The sequence below is a fragment of the Bombus huntii genome, chromosome 7 (assembly GCF_024542735.1).
Source record: "Bombus huntii isolate Logan2020A chromosome 7, iyBomHunt1.1, whole genome shotgun sequence".
NCBI classification, from domain to species: domain Eukaryota; kingdom Metazoa; phylum Arthropoda; class Insecta; order Hymenoptera; family Apidae; genus Bombus; species Bombus huntii.
This window is the reverse complement of record NC_066244.1, coordinates 1,053,640-1,069,086: the sequence shown is the minus strand read 5'-3', so window position 1 is coordinate 1,069,086 and position 15,447 is coordinate 1,053,640. Positions and strand designations below refer to the sequence as shown.

Genomic DNA, 15,447 nt, shown 5'->3' with positions numbered 1-15,447 from the left:
AGGAAAACAAAATCATAAATACAAAATCTTACAGACCACCCGAGGTACACAAATTAGAAATTGAAAAACAAATCAAAGAAATGTTAAACAAAGACATAATCGAAGAATCAGACTCACCGTACAATAGTCCAGTATGGGTAGTCCCTAAAAAATTGGACGCCTCCGGAAAATAAAAATGGTGCATAGTGGTAGATTTCCGTAAACTAAATGAATTAACTGACCAAGACGCGTATCCTTTGCCAAATATTGATGATATACTCTCGCAGTTAGGAAACGCAAAATTCTTGTCCGCACTAGACCTCTCCTCCGGGTTTCATCAGATACCAATGGACGTAGCATCAAAAAAATATACAGCTTTTAGTACTCCTCAGGGACACTTTCAATATAATCGAATGCCGTTCGAATTAAAAAACGCCCCAGCTACATTCCAACGCATGATGGACACAGCACTTCACGGTTTATTAAACAAATATTGCTTCGTTTATTTAGATGACATCATAATATTCGGAAATACGATTCAACAACATAACGATAACCTTGCAATTGTATTACAAAGATTAAGAGAATTAGGACTAAAGATTCAACCAGACAAATGTGAATTCTTAAAACCAGAATTAGAATACTTCGGACACATTATCACACGCGAAGGAATAAAACCAAACCCAAAGAAAATAGAAGCAGTCAAAGAATTCAAAATTCCCAAAAACTCAACCGGCGTAAAATCATTCTTAGGATTAGCAGGATATTATGGAAAATTCATACGTAACTTTTCAAAAATAGCCAAACCTTTAACCGACCTGACAAACAAAGACCCTTTCATTGGACAGACAAACAACAAAATAGCTTTCAAACTCTCAAAGACGCATTATGCAAAGCCCCGGATATTGACATATCCCAACTTTAATGAAACATTTACATTAACAACTGACGCTTCTAACGAAGGAATAGGCACTGTTCTTTCGCAAAATGACCATCCTTGTTGCTACATCTCCAGAACACTAAATCCTCCAGAAAGAAATTATTTAACCACTGAAAAAGAACTCCTTGCAATCGTATGGGCAGTAAAACGTTTGAGACAATATTTGTTAGGAAGACATTTTCTTATAAGAACCGACCATCAAGCTTTAACTTGGCTTAAAAACTGCAAAGACCCCTCATCACGACTAATCAGATGGAGATTAAAGTTAGAAGAATACGATTATGAAATACAATACCATAAAGGAAAAGAAAATACGGCCGCTGACGCACTTTCCAGACAAACTATTAACAATCTAACGACTGAAGACCATCTCTTTGACGAATATGATAAATGGGAACAAGACACTGACACGCTCCCTAAACTATTAAAAATAGTCCCCAACGAAAAATCCTTCTTTCAAATAACAAAAGAAACTCTAGGGCCCTACGACAAAAAGAAATGGTTAAAGAAAATCATAGAAATAGCTACCACATATAAAAAGTTAGGTATAGAAGACAACAGCTTCGATGAAATCGAAAAGGCGCGAATAAAAACATTTTTGATGTATGTTAACGACAAGATAGAAGAAATAATTTTTGCATACGACCCTATTCAAATTCTAACAGACGAACCAATTGACGCGATTATAAAAGAAAACCATAACGACGTTTCAGGGCATTTAGGTATACAGAAAACCTACGCAAAAATCAAAGAACGATTTAAAATCCCACATTTGTTCTCAAAAGTGGAGGAATTTATAAAAAATTGTGTAGCATGCCAAAAACAGAAACTTGTCAGAATCCGCGCTAAAGAAATTCCCGTAATACCCCAAACCCCCACTGAACCAAACGAAAAGATAGCAATGGACATAATTGGTCCCATGCCAAAAACTAAACGAGGAAATCAATATATACTCTCCATTCATGACGATTTGACCAAATACCTGATATTAACACCCCTCAAGACACAAAGAACCGAATCCATAATAGATGCTCTATTGAATCATTATATCTACATTTTCTCAGCACCAAAAACCATACTAACAAACCAAGGACAGAACTTCATTAGCGAACTCATGATGAAATTCGAAGAAGCATTTAAAATCAAACATATAAGAACAACCAGCTTTCACCCACAATCTAACGGATTTCTAGAAAGAACACACGCAACGGTAAAAGACATGATAAGAACAAGTCTAAACGATTCAGACAAAGAATGGGACGAAGTATTAAACTTCGTATGCTTAGGATACAACACAGCAATACACAATGCAACCGGTTTTTCACCTTTTGAACTAACCTTTGGACGAAAAGCTAACCTCCCATCCTCAATATCCAGAACCCCCAACTATACATACGAAGAAATGTTTACACTATGGCAAAAACAATTAGACAAATATAAAGCACTAGCTAAACGGACGCTTGAACAAAGTAGAAAACGCTACAGAGAGACCAACAAAGAAAAATCATTAAGACACAAACGGTATTTAAAGAGGGAGATGCAGTTCTTGTACATAATGATCATAAAACGGATAAATTGGACGATGAATGGTTAGGTCCTTACTACATCGAAAAGGCTATGATTCCTTATTACGAAATTCTAATCAATAACCAAATTAAAAAGATACATGATAACAGAATTAAACCATACTTTCCAGGGCGCTCATCTCATGCACAACCCTCGTGCTAGGATTGGAATTAATACCGATCGAAAATAACGCAATTTTTCACGAGCAAATATCTAAAATATCTAAACTTGTATAACGAAAAAGTTAACGTATACATAGGAATAGATATAAACGACATATTTGACCACATCGATACATTAGGAGAACATATAACAGAGACCCGAAAACATTGTACCCCCTCATGTCAAATAGAACCAGAGATACTTTCCTTAACTAACAAAATGTCAAAACATTAGGAATACATTTGAAATTATTAACTCGTTCTAGAGTTAAGAGAGGATTAATAAACGCTATAGGCTCAATTAGCAAAACACTTTTCGGAACTTTAGATTCTGACGATTTACAATTAATAAACCAGAATATTGACAAACTATTTAGTGAAGGAAATGAATTAAAAACCATTGTAGCTAACCAAACTGCTCTAATTAGGAAAATCTTAAACATTGACAGTCTAAAACAACTTGAAAAAGTAAACGAAGTAAAGAAGCAGGAGCTTCTAGTAATTAAGATTATTTCTATGAAAAGTGCTTTGTCGGATCTACATTTTCAACTCGATGAAATACTCAATTTGGTTTTACTAGGAAAACAAGGAATTATTAGCCCCCAGATCATGGATCATCACACTTTCTTAGAACAATACGCTAAAGCTTTAGGAAATCACATTATGAATAAAGAATTTTTACCAGAAGAAAATAATTTCCAAAACATTTTAGACGTCTCTACACTCACACTGTTTGTCCAAAATGAAAAGATCTTCTTCAAAATTTCAATTCCAACGATAATTGACTCAGAATGGGAAATAGAACAGGTATACCCCATACCGACTCAAAAGAACGGAGCATTTTTCGCCCCATTAGTCGAACATCCAATATTTTTTACTTCAGGATTAACTTATATGAATGTAGATCAGATGTATTTGGACAAGCAATGTCGAATCAAACACGAATTTTATATGTGTAAACAAACTCGACCTATAAATGATAGACGTTCAAAACACGATTGCGCATCTGAAATAATTAGTGTAGACAATACCATGAGATTCTGTAAATTCACAGTCTATAAGATCGTAGAAATAACTTTTATACCACTCAAGAGCGAAAATCACTACATAGCTTTACCAGAAAAATCAATAGAACTCAATACATTCTCTAAAGAAGGACATCAAATTGTTAAACTGAAGCAACCCTCTCTGTTAAAAACTAAAGTAACTGTAGACATATTGTATGGAGACAACCATATGAGAATCAGTGGTAACCCCAAGAGCGTTTTTTATAATATTAAGATCAAAATTATAAATATAACTAGTAATGTAGACTTATCCTTAATGCTTGACACTTTAGAAAAAAATCCTAAAGTAATGAGCAATCTAAACGGTTATACTGATACCCTGAATCAAATAGAAGATAAAGCCAATCAATTAACTTTTTTGCACAGAATGACACGAATTAAAACTTGGAGCCTCACTACGTTGCAGATAATAGGATATATATCCATTGGACTCATATGCTTGTATCTGCTCAATAAGATAGGACTGTCAAAATTATGCATTCACATGTTCTGTTGTAAAATTAAGAAAAACATCGTTAATAATACGCCTAATACTACAGTACCCGCCGTCCCTATAAACATTTATGCCCCTATGCAACCTGGAACAGAAAAGAAATCAAGAATAAGTTTTGAACTATCAACACCGCCCAAGGCCAAATTCCATCCACCGATTCTAAAGAAACGCAAGAACTTAGAGGACTAAGTTCACTCTACGAAGGGGGGAGTGTAACGACCACCCAGAAAACAGGTGTAATGACCACCCAAGACGCAGGCATTCCGCTAACATCGGATATATCGATAACACCTAGCATTGTGATAACTAAGAGAAAAGACAATAGCCAGACCCCTACCCATAAGATATGAGTCATAATAAGGAAATAAAAACCCCAGTTCTTTAGACAGTAAGTTCAGTTTGTAACCTGCAGTTAATAAAGCATACGAATGAGTTTTTGCACATTCTCCTATTTATAAAACTTCTTTCCTTTATTACGTGACAAAACCATCGCTATTTGCTAGCTGTTCGGCCTGATTCGACGGTGAAACGGGCGTGCATTACATTCGGCACGTAGAATGGAATGAAAGGAGCGCTTAAACGTCGAAATATCTCAAAGGGGAGGAAATAACGCCTAGTTTTCGTCAAAATCGACTGGATCGGAGCGTTTTGCTGGCTAGCTGGGATTGCTTCGACGCTTAAAAGCGTGTGCATTACATTTGGCGTGTAAAATGGAGAGAAAAGAGCGCTTAAACGTCGAAATATCTCAAACGGGATGGAAATGACGGCTAGTTTTCGTCAAAATCGACGAAATCGTCGCGATTTGCGTGCTGTTGGGCTTGTTTCGACCCTGGAACGGGAGCGCATTACATTTGGCGTGTAGAATGGAGTGAAAAGAGCGCTTAAACGTCGAAATATCTCAAACGGTAAGCAAACGACGGCTGGTTTTCGTCAAAATCGACTGGATCGGAGCGTTTTGCTGGCTAGCTGGGATTGCTTCGACGCTTAAAAGGGTACGCATTACATTTGGCGTGTAAAATGGAGAGAAAAGAGCGCTTAAACGTCGAAATATCTCAAACGGGAAGGAAATAACGGTTAGATTTGGTCAAAATCGACGAAATCATCGCGATTTGCGTGCTGTTGGGCTTGTTTCGATGCTGAATCGGGGGTGCTTTACATTTGGCGTGTAAAGTGGAGTGAAAAGAGCGCTTAAACGTCGAAATATCTCAAACGGTAAGGAAACGACCGCTAGTTTTCGACAAAATCGACTGGACCGGAGCGTTTTGCTGGCTAGCTGGGATTGCTTCGACGCTTAAAAGGGTGCGCATTACATTTGGCGTGTAAAATGGAGAGAAAAGAGCGCTTAAACGTCGAAATATCTCAAACGGGAAGGAAATAACGGTTAGATTTGGTCAAAATCGACGAAATCATCGCGATTTGCGTGCTGTTGGGCTTGTTTCGATGCTGAATCGGGGGTGCTTTACATTTGGCGTGTAAAGTGGAATGAAAATAGCGCTTAAACGTCGAAATATCTCAAACGGGATGGAAATGACGGCTAGTTTTCGTCAAAATCGACGAAATCGTCGCGTTTTGCGAGCTGTTGGGCTTGTTTTGACTCTGAAACGGACGAGCATTACATTTAGCGTGTAAAATGGAGTGAAAAGAGCGCTCAAACGTCGAAATATCTCAAACTGAAAGGTGTCACGTCCCGCGCTACGCACGTGCCGTATCGAAAAACGGAAATCCGCAATATACAAATAACGCGAGCGACAATTCGAATATCCAAAACGAACGCACGATACAACGTAAATGGAAATTGTTTAAATGAAAGTTTAATTAAATGTAGTCATATATAGAAAATTAGTATACGAGGGCAAATAAGAGATAATAAAGTTAAAATAGGTACTCTAACGAAATAGTAAATATAGAGTACAACATAACCTATAATTTCATAATTCGACTAAGGATAAACTATGAAGAACCAATTAACCAAAAGTGATTCGCAAATTAATTAATAAATCACGACATAATACTATATTCAATCAGGATAACCTACAATTCGACAATTTAATCAAATCTCGTAATAACTTCATGAATAATTCAAAGGAAAAGAAAAAGGAATGGAACGATAGGAATACACACCTTTATAACAAACAGGAAGTATCAAGCAATTTAATATACAGTAAAATGGACATACAAAACCACAATAAACGAAATATATCTTATATACAACTAGATATAAAATATATAAAACACCTAGGTATATTAACACACTTCAATAAACCAGGCACTATTGTCAGAATCCACACACGAAACGTCAAGATTAAAGTAAAAGGGATTCCACGAACAATACACTTGAACAAGTTAAAACTAACACAATCGAAACAGACCACAAGACGTTTTCAAGAGACAACGTAGTATGATAGTATATGGAACAACACTGCTTGTCGAATACTGCAGATAGTGGTAACCTAAAAGGAAAAAGGAAAATTACTATGCGTGCTCTAACTATTACTTAAATATGAAATGTGTTATTCAATAAAATAATTACAAAACAGTGGAAGTGAAAAGTGCCTCGTGAACAATTACTCATCGTAGAAGGAAGTGTATATGCAAAGACAGGCCATGTGTCCATATCCGTAGAATATAATCTACGACAGCCAGCTGAAACAAATGTAGGAATTAACTTTAATTGTTTCGATACAAAACATAATACTACTAAATGTTTATAACAATATTGTGCCTAAACCAAAGGAAGTGTGACACTGCTTATCGAATCATGCAGATAGTAGAAACCTAAAAGGAAAAGGAAAATTATTATGTGCGTTCTAACCATTAATTATAAAATGTGTAATTAAATAAAATAATTACAAAACAGTGGAAGTGAAAAGTACCTCGTGAACAATTACTCATTGTAGAGGGAAGTGTATATGCGAAGACAGGTTATGTGTCCATATCCGTAGAACACAAGGTATGACAGCCAACTGAAACAAATGGAAGAATTAACTGCAATTGTATCAATGCAAAACATAATATTACTAAATGTTTAGAACAATATTGTGCCTAAGGAAGTGTGACAGTGCTTATCGAATCATGTAGGTAGTAGAAACCTAAAAGAAAAAGGAAAATTATTATGTGTGTGTTCTAACTATCATTTAAATACACAACATGTTAATTCAATAAAATAATTAAAAGCAGTGAAAATTGAAAGCACGTAGTGCACAATTAATCATCGCAGAAGGAAGCGTACATGCAGGAATTTCGCAGAAACAAGTTGTGGATCCACTCCGTAGAACATAGTATACGACTGTCAGCAGAAACGAATAAATAAACTAACCTCAATTACCTTAATATATATGGAAGAAAATAATACTATTAAAAATTTATAATTATATTTCAATTAAACTAAATGAAGCACGATAACAATCAATAATTGATGCTCGACAACAAACTTACAGTTCGCTAATGGAAAATAAAACCGAAAAAATCAAGAAAGTTAGTGACATTATAACGAAATAACTCAGCGTTGACATAGCGGTCCTTAATAAGAAGAAATAAAATCAGTTAATAAGTGCAGGAAGAGTTAAGAAATAACTAAGATAGGTTAAGTGAGTAATTTACTACTCACGATAATTTACTACTCACATCAAAGAAGTTTATACAAGGGTCAACGCAGTGATGAGAAACCAACTACCAAATTGGAGTAAATGTGTACGAAGAATCGAAGTTGATATTACTGGAATGATCAAGAGGACGTGAGAAAATTGGAAAGTCAAAAATTAGTGACATTATAACAAACGATTCAACACCGACGGAATGGTCTTAGCAAACAAGAAAAGGTATCTTATAAGTTAACGAGGTTTGTATGCAACCAATCATCGTTAAAGGAAGTGTGCATGCAGGAACTCCACGAGAATGGGCTATGGATCCGTCTTTGCAAAATATAATACACGATAGTATGAAGATATCGAAGGTAATAAATACCGAGGTAACCAATTATAACCTAAAAAGGGGAAGAATGTTGTAAACCATCTTGGAATAGAAATTGATAATAATAAGAAGCTCGTTACTCACATCGGAAGATATACATTAAAGTCGACGCAGTTACAAGAAGCCTACTACCAAACTTAAGTGAATACTTATGGAATACTGAACCAGATACTATCGAAACAGTCAAGACAGCAACAAGAAACTGGAAAACCAAGAAAATATTCTGACATTATAACAAAACAATTCGATGTTAGCGAAGCGGTCTTAACAAACAAGATAGTGGACAGACTATTTTACTATACAGATATTTACAAATTATAGTGTTTTATATAATCTATATATATACTTACAATTCTAGGATAAGTAAAAGTAGTCTTGATAAGTGTTAGACATGTAACGAAGAACCAAAAGATACAAACGCGCACCATGTAACCATTCCAAGTAAAGGACTCAGCGATGAAGGATTAGAATTGTAGAACCTATAAACAATAAAGATTTTAACTAGCAATGTATAAGATTAGCTCCTAAATTCTATGTAAAGGCTGCAAATTACACGCACAAGCTAACGACAACTTCATAACAAAGAAACAGAAAATAGCCAATAATATAGGAATAGGTTATGAATTAATCAAAACTGATTAACTGAGTATCAACGACAAATGCGGTTAAGATAAAAAATTATTATATTGTACTAAGTTAATATAGCATAATTGTATTAAGTTTGGCGTAGAGAAATAAGGTTATGTTACGCAGTAGAACTGGTAATAACAAACTATGCACATATTACTATCAAATTAATTAAGCGAACACTCTATAAAAATAAACCACTCGAAACACAACAATAAAACAGTGCTATTGATAAATTATAAAAATTAACAATAACACAATCCACATGTTATTATATTAAAATAACACATAGTATACACATTATAATGATTACACAAACAATATTATTGTCATTTAAAAATTCTAACTGCGCTAAAATAGAGGAAAATAAGCGACGGACGAATAATTATTTCAGTATTAAACAAATTAAGGACGCGTCACTATACTTTCACTAGAGACATTCACGAGCGGCCATCTTGGACTGTTATGATAGCTCTTACAAGTGCGCATCGGAATACATGCAATAATTACGCACATTAAATAAATGCAAAATAATATTATTCCCACTGCAATTATACGTCAACTATTAAAATAAAGTCACAAATAATTAACGGATAAATAATACATTTCACATTAATAAAATGTCACTATATACTACGAACATTTACAGGCGGCCATTTTGGATAATCAACACGTGCATATAGTAACCTTTATGCGTTACAAAATAAATCATATTTTCAGCGAAGGAATAAATATTTAATAAATGATAATAAAAATGGAAGATCGTAACAAAGAAAGAATAAATAATGATCAATACAACGTAACGCAAGAATATTAGAAATTAATAGAAACTAGCCGTGAGAAACAAACCATGAAATAATATATTAAACTTACTATTATAAAAAAAAAAATGATATTTTATTGAAAGAAACAGGAAATAACGCATAAGAAGACTCGGCAAATACTAAGTTGCCACGCGCCTTGAACGATTCACTGGCATCAGCAAGGAAGTTACCAGATACATCGCAGATGCAACTTCAGCAAGGACAAGTTGGCACGCGCCTGTGTCACGTAAAGTTGGTACTTGGGTGGTAGTAAGAAGGCTGAGTCGTAACCCAACTACTTATTTTCCTTTATAAAACTTTATTATAAACACAAAATAACACCGAATCGGAGAATAGGGGTTGTATGAGTACAGCAACTAGAAGAGGAACAAGAACTGCCCGAGCTGGGTGAAGTCTCGGTTTATATACGTTTTGGTTTTAGGATGTTGATGGGCTAGGTGTAGGTTATGATGTAGAAAAGTGTCCGAAGGTCGGGGGTCCATATCCTATCTCTGATGTGGACTGAAGTGCGTCACAGCCTTGGTGTATGCTATGATGATAAGGTTGTGATGTGTCCAAAAGTGTCCGAAGGTCGGGTGTCGATGTATTATCACTGATGTAGGTTGAGATGTGATTGATGTCACATACCCCCCTCTTTAGATTGATTTTGGTCCTCCAAAATCTTAGTGTTTCCTCAGTATGGAGCGATGGAATTGGACTCTGACTGGCTTGACTTGTACTTGTTCTTCTTCGTCGTGGTATATGCTTTTGCTATTTCAACCTGTGAAGGTTGTTGGCTGGTTAAGTTTCGACTACGATTAATAGGGATAATTTGCGAAGTTTGACGAAATGCCGCAGTATCACGTGTTGAATCTTTTGTAGACTTTCTAACAGCCTGTGATATAGAATGAGTTAGTGGTCTTTGAGTAATGGTTTTATACTATCTTGTTGTTTCTTTATAGTTCGATTGTTATCCAGTTGTTCCTTTGATACTTGCATTTCTTTGTTTTGTTTAGCAACTTCTAAAGCCTTTTCAGCATCTACAACTGGTTCTTTTTCCATGCATGTAATTTCTTCTTCGACCAGTACAACTGTGCTTTCCTCTGTAGTTCGTGTTTTTGTGTCATTTAGTAAACTTTTCAATTCAATTTGCACAGTATCTGGAGCTTTGGATACCGACTGACTATCATCTTCTGCATTTTCAACACCCCAATCATCAAAGATATCCTGAATTGCACTTCTTTTGTTAGTTATGCGCACTTTATCTGCTTCACTTATAGATTTATTCCTTCCTTCTGTATTAGCAACATGTATAAGTACGACAATTTTATTATGAATAATTTTCTTTTCTACATTAATTTTATGTGAATTATCAAAAGATCAATCTTGCCATTTCCATTTGTTGTTTCTTGTTATTCTTTTCTTTAATATCAATGTCATCTGCAGTTTCTAGATCACTAATTGCTCCTGAGGTAATAGGAGTTATAAAATCGTTCCTTGTCTTTGTATGATTTAATACGTCATAATTGTCTTTCTGGCTACAATTTTCAGAAACTTCTTAAGAAACAATTTCTGTTGACATTACTTCTATAATTGTTCCATCACATTCTCATGCATAATCTACCAAATTAAATTTTTCATTTGCAATTTCAGCGTTCTTCGTTCCTTTTTGTTCTGCAGAAACATTTTTTTCTTCATTGGAATTTACAACAGCATCCTTTTCATGTACAGTTAAAATAATATTTTCTTCTGTACTTTCATTCATATCATTAATATAATAGTTTCTACAGTCAGTACCATTACTTCTGAACTACTATCAACTAGTTTAGACAAATCTGTGTCTGTATCCGTGACATGCAATGTTTGGGCTTTATCATCAAAAGTTTCACCAAGTGTTTTAATTAATGCTTGACACTGAGCATTAGTAACACTAACTGTATCTATATTTAACACTGTGCAAACGTTGTGTTTCTCAATGTTTTGTTCACCCTCATTTGTATTAAATATTTCAACATCATTCGTACTTTCTTTATCTAAAGATGTGTCACCTGCATATTTTGAATGATCTCCAATCTCAGTTGTATTCTCTGCTTGCTCTTCTTGAAATTTCTCATCTTTTTTTTTTTTTTTTTTTTTTATGGATTTCTTGATAATCTTTTAGAAGTTGCTCGTTATATTTGGAAAGCTTTCTCACTTCGTCTTCAGCTGTTTCCTAACGGGATTTTTCTTCTTCAAGTTTTTCTGTAATCATTTTGTCTAAACTTCTCCATTTATTCTGTTCTTCTTCGAGTAATTTATTACGTTTCGGTATCTGGCTATCTTTTCCTTTAAAACATTTAATTTTATCAGAAAGTTCTCCTATTTTCAAACTTGCTTCATTTAAGGTAACTTTATGAATTTCCGATTGATGCTTTAACATTTGATGTAAGTCTTCTATTGCTGTTTCACGTTCTTTCAACTGTTCATTAAATTCGTTGTTTAGCATATCCACTCGAGAAATTTCAAGTTCTTGAGCATCGTTTCTTCTTTTAGAAATTTGGCTTATTTTCTCTCGCCTACTGCTACATGTTGCTGTCATTTTATCAACTTCTTTCTTCTTTTTTCTTTTCTTTTTTTTTTTTTTTTTTTTTTTTGAACTTAAAATCTTGATTTAAGGTTTGTGTTTCACTATATGATTTATTATTATTAACTAGTTCAACATTATTTTCAGTAGATTTTTTTTCGCGTGATTTTTATACTTATTTAAATAGTTTAACATGAGCAAATGCATCGTACGTCAGATATACCATTTTTAATAAATTGTCGCCTTTACAACTCGAGTTACCTCTGAACGAGTCGCATGATTGATCAATAAGCCATGAGTAATTATGCAAATTCAGTTTTTTTTTCATCTATCTATCTGAATATTATAACAAAGACTTTACATTGAATATTTTATTAAAATTGTAAGTTTTTCATAAACGCTTCAAAATCCACAGTCTATTGATCAACTCCTCTATTCTTTCTCTTTCTCCTCACTAAAATAGATAAATTCCTAATGTAGTTTGTGGATAATATTTTTTTTTTTTTTTTCTAAAGCAAATCACATTTATCATCTGATATATTTTTTGAAATAATTTCTGTCTGTACATTTTCTTCTTTTCCCTTGCTCCTCTTTCTCTTTCTAATGAATTCTTTTTATTCCGTAAAATAGTTTTTGTATATTCAATTTTGTTAAGTGCAATCCTTATTTCTGATAACTTACTTTTATTAGATAATTCTTGTGAATCTTCTACTACATCTTCCATATCATTTTGAGTGCGGCTTCTACCTTCAGTAAATTTAATATCTTGAACCGTATCATTAATTTCAATAGCTCTTTCGGTATCAAGTAAATCGCACTTATTATTCAATATACCTTTTGAATTGACTTCTGTCTCTGTAGTTTCTTCTTTTGTATCTTCTTCGAGTTTTCTTTGTTCTTCTAATCCACCCTTCTCATTTTGTAGGATCTTCCTTGTATCTTCATCTTTTTTAACTTCGACTTTATCCGATCTCCTAGGTCTGCCTCTATGTTTCGCTTCATCAGTTGCTATTACACCCGTTACTGCATTATCATTTTCTACAGATTTATACCTATCGCTATCACTAGCTGTGTTCGTTAAAAGAACTTCCCTTCGTTGACGAGTATCAGTTGTTTCGTTTTCACTATCTGAAATTGATTTTTGTTTAACACCTCTTTTTTCTTCTTTGGCAAATTTATTTTCTACATTTTCCGATGCCTTTTGTTTATTAATTATTTCAGACTTGTCTTCGATTAATTTCGTCTTTAAAGCGCTTCGCAAAATTTTATTTGTGTTTGATTGTCTGGTTTGATTATAAACAATTTCTTCAAATTTTGGCGAAGTAGCAGGCTTTGCAGCAACATTATAACGACTGCTCCGTTTACTACTATCTAACATAGATGGAGATGGATTCTTGTCATCTTTATTCTCTAAAGACTTCTCTTGTGTATTAGCATCTAAATTTCTCGACATAAGATCTGCTGAAGTTTTTGATTCTGTAGTGTCACACGCATTTTTCGCTGTCATCATTTGGTCTTCTTCTATAAGCAAATGTTCATTATTGTAAGCATTATCTCTTGCTTTTTGTATGGATTCTAATGATATATTTTGTTCAACGTTGTCTATTGATTTTGTATCATTTTCAGCAGTTGATGTACTAACTGCTTCTAATTCCTTCGTTTCAATTTGGTTTTCTTTATTTGTATCGCCGTCCAAAATATTTCTCATTGAAATATTATCCTTCTTGTTATGATCTTTTTCTGCTTCTCCTAAACTTTTACTTTTTTTGTCAAACCATTCTTGTAAATTTTGAGTATCTTGTGACGAAGATGGTGACAAATCATTATACAATACTGCAATATCTTCTTTCCTTCGTTTCACAGACTCTTTCTGGTATTCTGTTGAGCTATTGACATCAAACATTAAGTCTGTTTTAATGAAAATATAATCCTGTGAAGCGGTGTCAATTGATACTTTCTTTTCATAAGAATTTTCTACATTAGACTGCAATTCTTTTGAAAATTCTTTCAAAACCATTTCTTCATTTCCTACAGTAACGTCTGTTTTCTCCAAGCTTTTGTTCAAATTATTAGAAACTAAACTACCCTGATAACTCCGACTAGTCGCTGCTTTAATAGTCTCCTTTAACAGTTTTCTTAACTTGATTTCGTTCTGCTTCTGCATAGCGTCTAGTATGACCCGAATACTTGGATCCACAGCAGTAGCCATAGGGCTAACAGAAGATGTGTCTTCTGATTTTTTGCTCATAGTGGTTATTGTACTGTTGTTGGAGTCTGTACTAGCGAAGCTATTGCGACGAGTACGATAATATTTAAAAGAATCCAGTTCTTTACCTGAATATTCTTCTTTTCGTGACCAGTTTCAGTTTTGGTGATGACCGTACTCCGCTTTCCGTAGAAGTCGTTTTCACGCAAAGTGAGCTGATCTGCAGAGGTCCGCTGATCCCTCAATCTTCAATGATGCACGTATGCCGAAATGCGTAATTTCGTTTTCTTGAAGTTGATGGATCCTGGCACGGATCGCCAAAATGTCACGTAAAGTTGGTACTTGGGTTGCGAGAGAAAAGAAAGCTGAGTCATAGCCCAACTATTAATTCTCTTTTATCGAACTTTATTATGACTTTGGCACTTACAGTAGAATAACGTTGAACAGAGAAAGGGGTGTTGTACAAGAACAGCAACTAGAACGAGAACTCCCCGGGCTGGATGAAGTCTCGGCTTATATACACCCTGGCTTGGGGATGTTGGGGGGTTTGGTGTGGATTCCAAGGAGTCCGAAAGTCGGTGTTGGGGCCTTATCTCTGATGGGGACTAAGATGCGTCGCGGCGTTGGCGTCCGACAGTCGGGAGTCGCTGTCTTTTCTCTGAGAGGTAATTGGTGTCACACGTTCAACGGGACGAACTCTCCATCTAACAAAGGCATTAAGTAATCCTATAGCTCTCCTTAAAAGAAAGATTTGTAGCGGCACATGGCAGTAAACATTCCAACGGTTTCTGTCCCGTAGCTCGCCACACGCAGATCCTATTCTCCGGGCAGGATGTTTACCAGATGTCGACGCGTCTCCACAGTACGTGATCGGCTAGCCCGAGGACCGTCATAAACACTAATATCTAGTTACCTAAAATCCTTCAACAGATACACAGTCTTTGTCCCAGTTACGGGAAGACAGGAGAGACCTATTTTTCCACGAACGACGTCTCCCACTAGCAACCCTCCCTCAAGGGCGGCTAGCATCCTTTTCTAACTACCGATATGGAGATTGGCCAATTAGCAGCAAC

At 34.9% G+C, this 15,447-nt stretch overlaps 1 protein-coding gene across 7 annotated transcripts; it reads right to left on the bottom strand.

Moving 5' to 3' along the window:
- Nucleotides 1-6,192: 6,192 nt before the first annotated feature.
- On the bottom strand, nucleotides 6,193-14,738 carry LOC126867244 (cylicin-1-like). Of its 7 annotated transcripts, none has more exons than XR_007690178.1 (6): nucleotides 13,003-14,738; nucleotides 9,150-12,915; nucleotides 8,526-8,654; nucleotides 7,436-8,377; nucleotides 7,080-7,169; nucleotides 6,193-6,656 (listed from the first exon to the last, which is right to left on the bottom strand). XR_007690178.1 is itself a non-coding variant. In XM_050621494.1 (2 exons), the coding sequence occupies exons 1-2, from the start codon at nucleotides 14,414-14,416 to the stop codon at nucleotides 12,623-12,625; spliced, it is 1,707 nt and encodes a 568-aa protein (XP_050477451.1). In that variant the 5' UTR covers nucleotides 14,417-14,738; the 3' UTR covers nucleotides 8,891-12,622. The 7 variants fall into 7 exon arrangements, 1 of the variants encoding a protein (XP_050477451.1); XR_007690179.1 differs by having other exon boundaries at nucleotides 7,831-8,377; XR_007690176.1 differs by having other exon boundaries at nucleotides 6,737-7,169; nucleotides 8,260-8,377.
- Nucleotides 14,739-15,447: the final 709 nt, after the last annotated feature.

Coding starts and splice junctions, on each gene's coding strand:
- LOC126867244 (XM_050621494.1), bottom strand. CDS start 14,416: ATGAGCAAAAAATCAGAAGACACATCTTCTGTTAGCCCTATGGCTACT. Junction 12,916..13,002: donor GACAGAAGTCAATTCAAAAG/GTATATTGAATA, acceptor AATTTACTGAAG/GTAGAAGCCGCACTCAAAAT.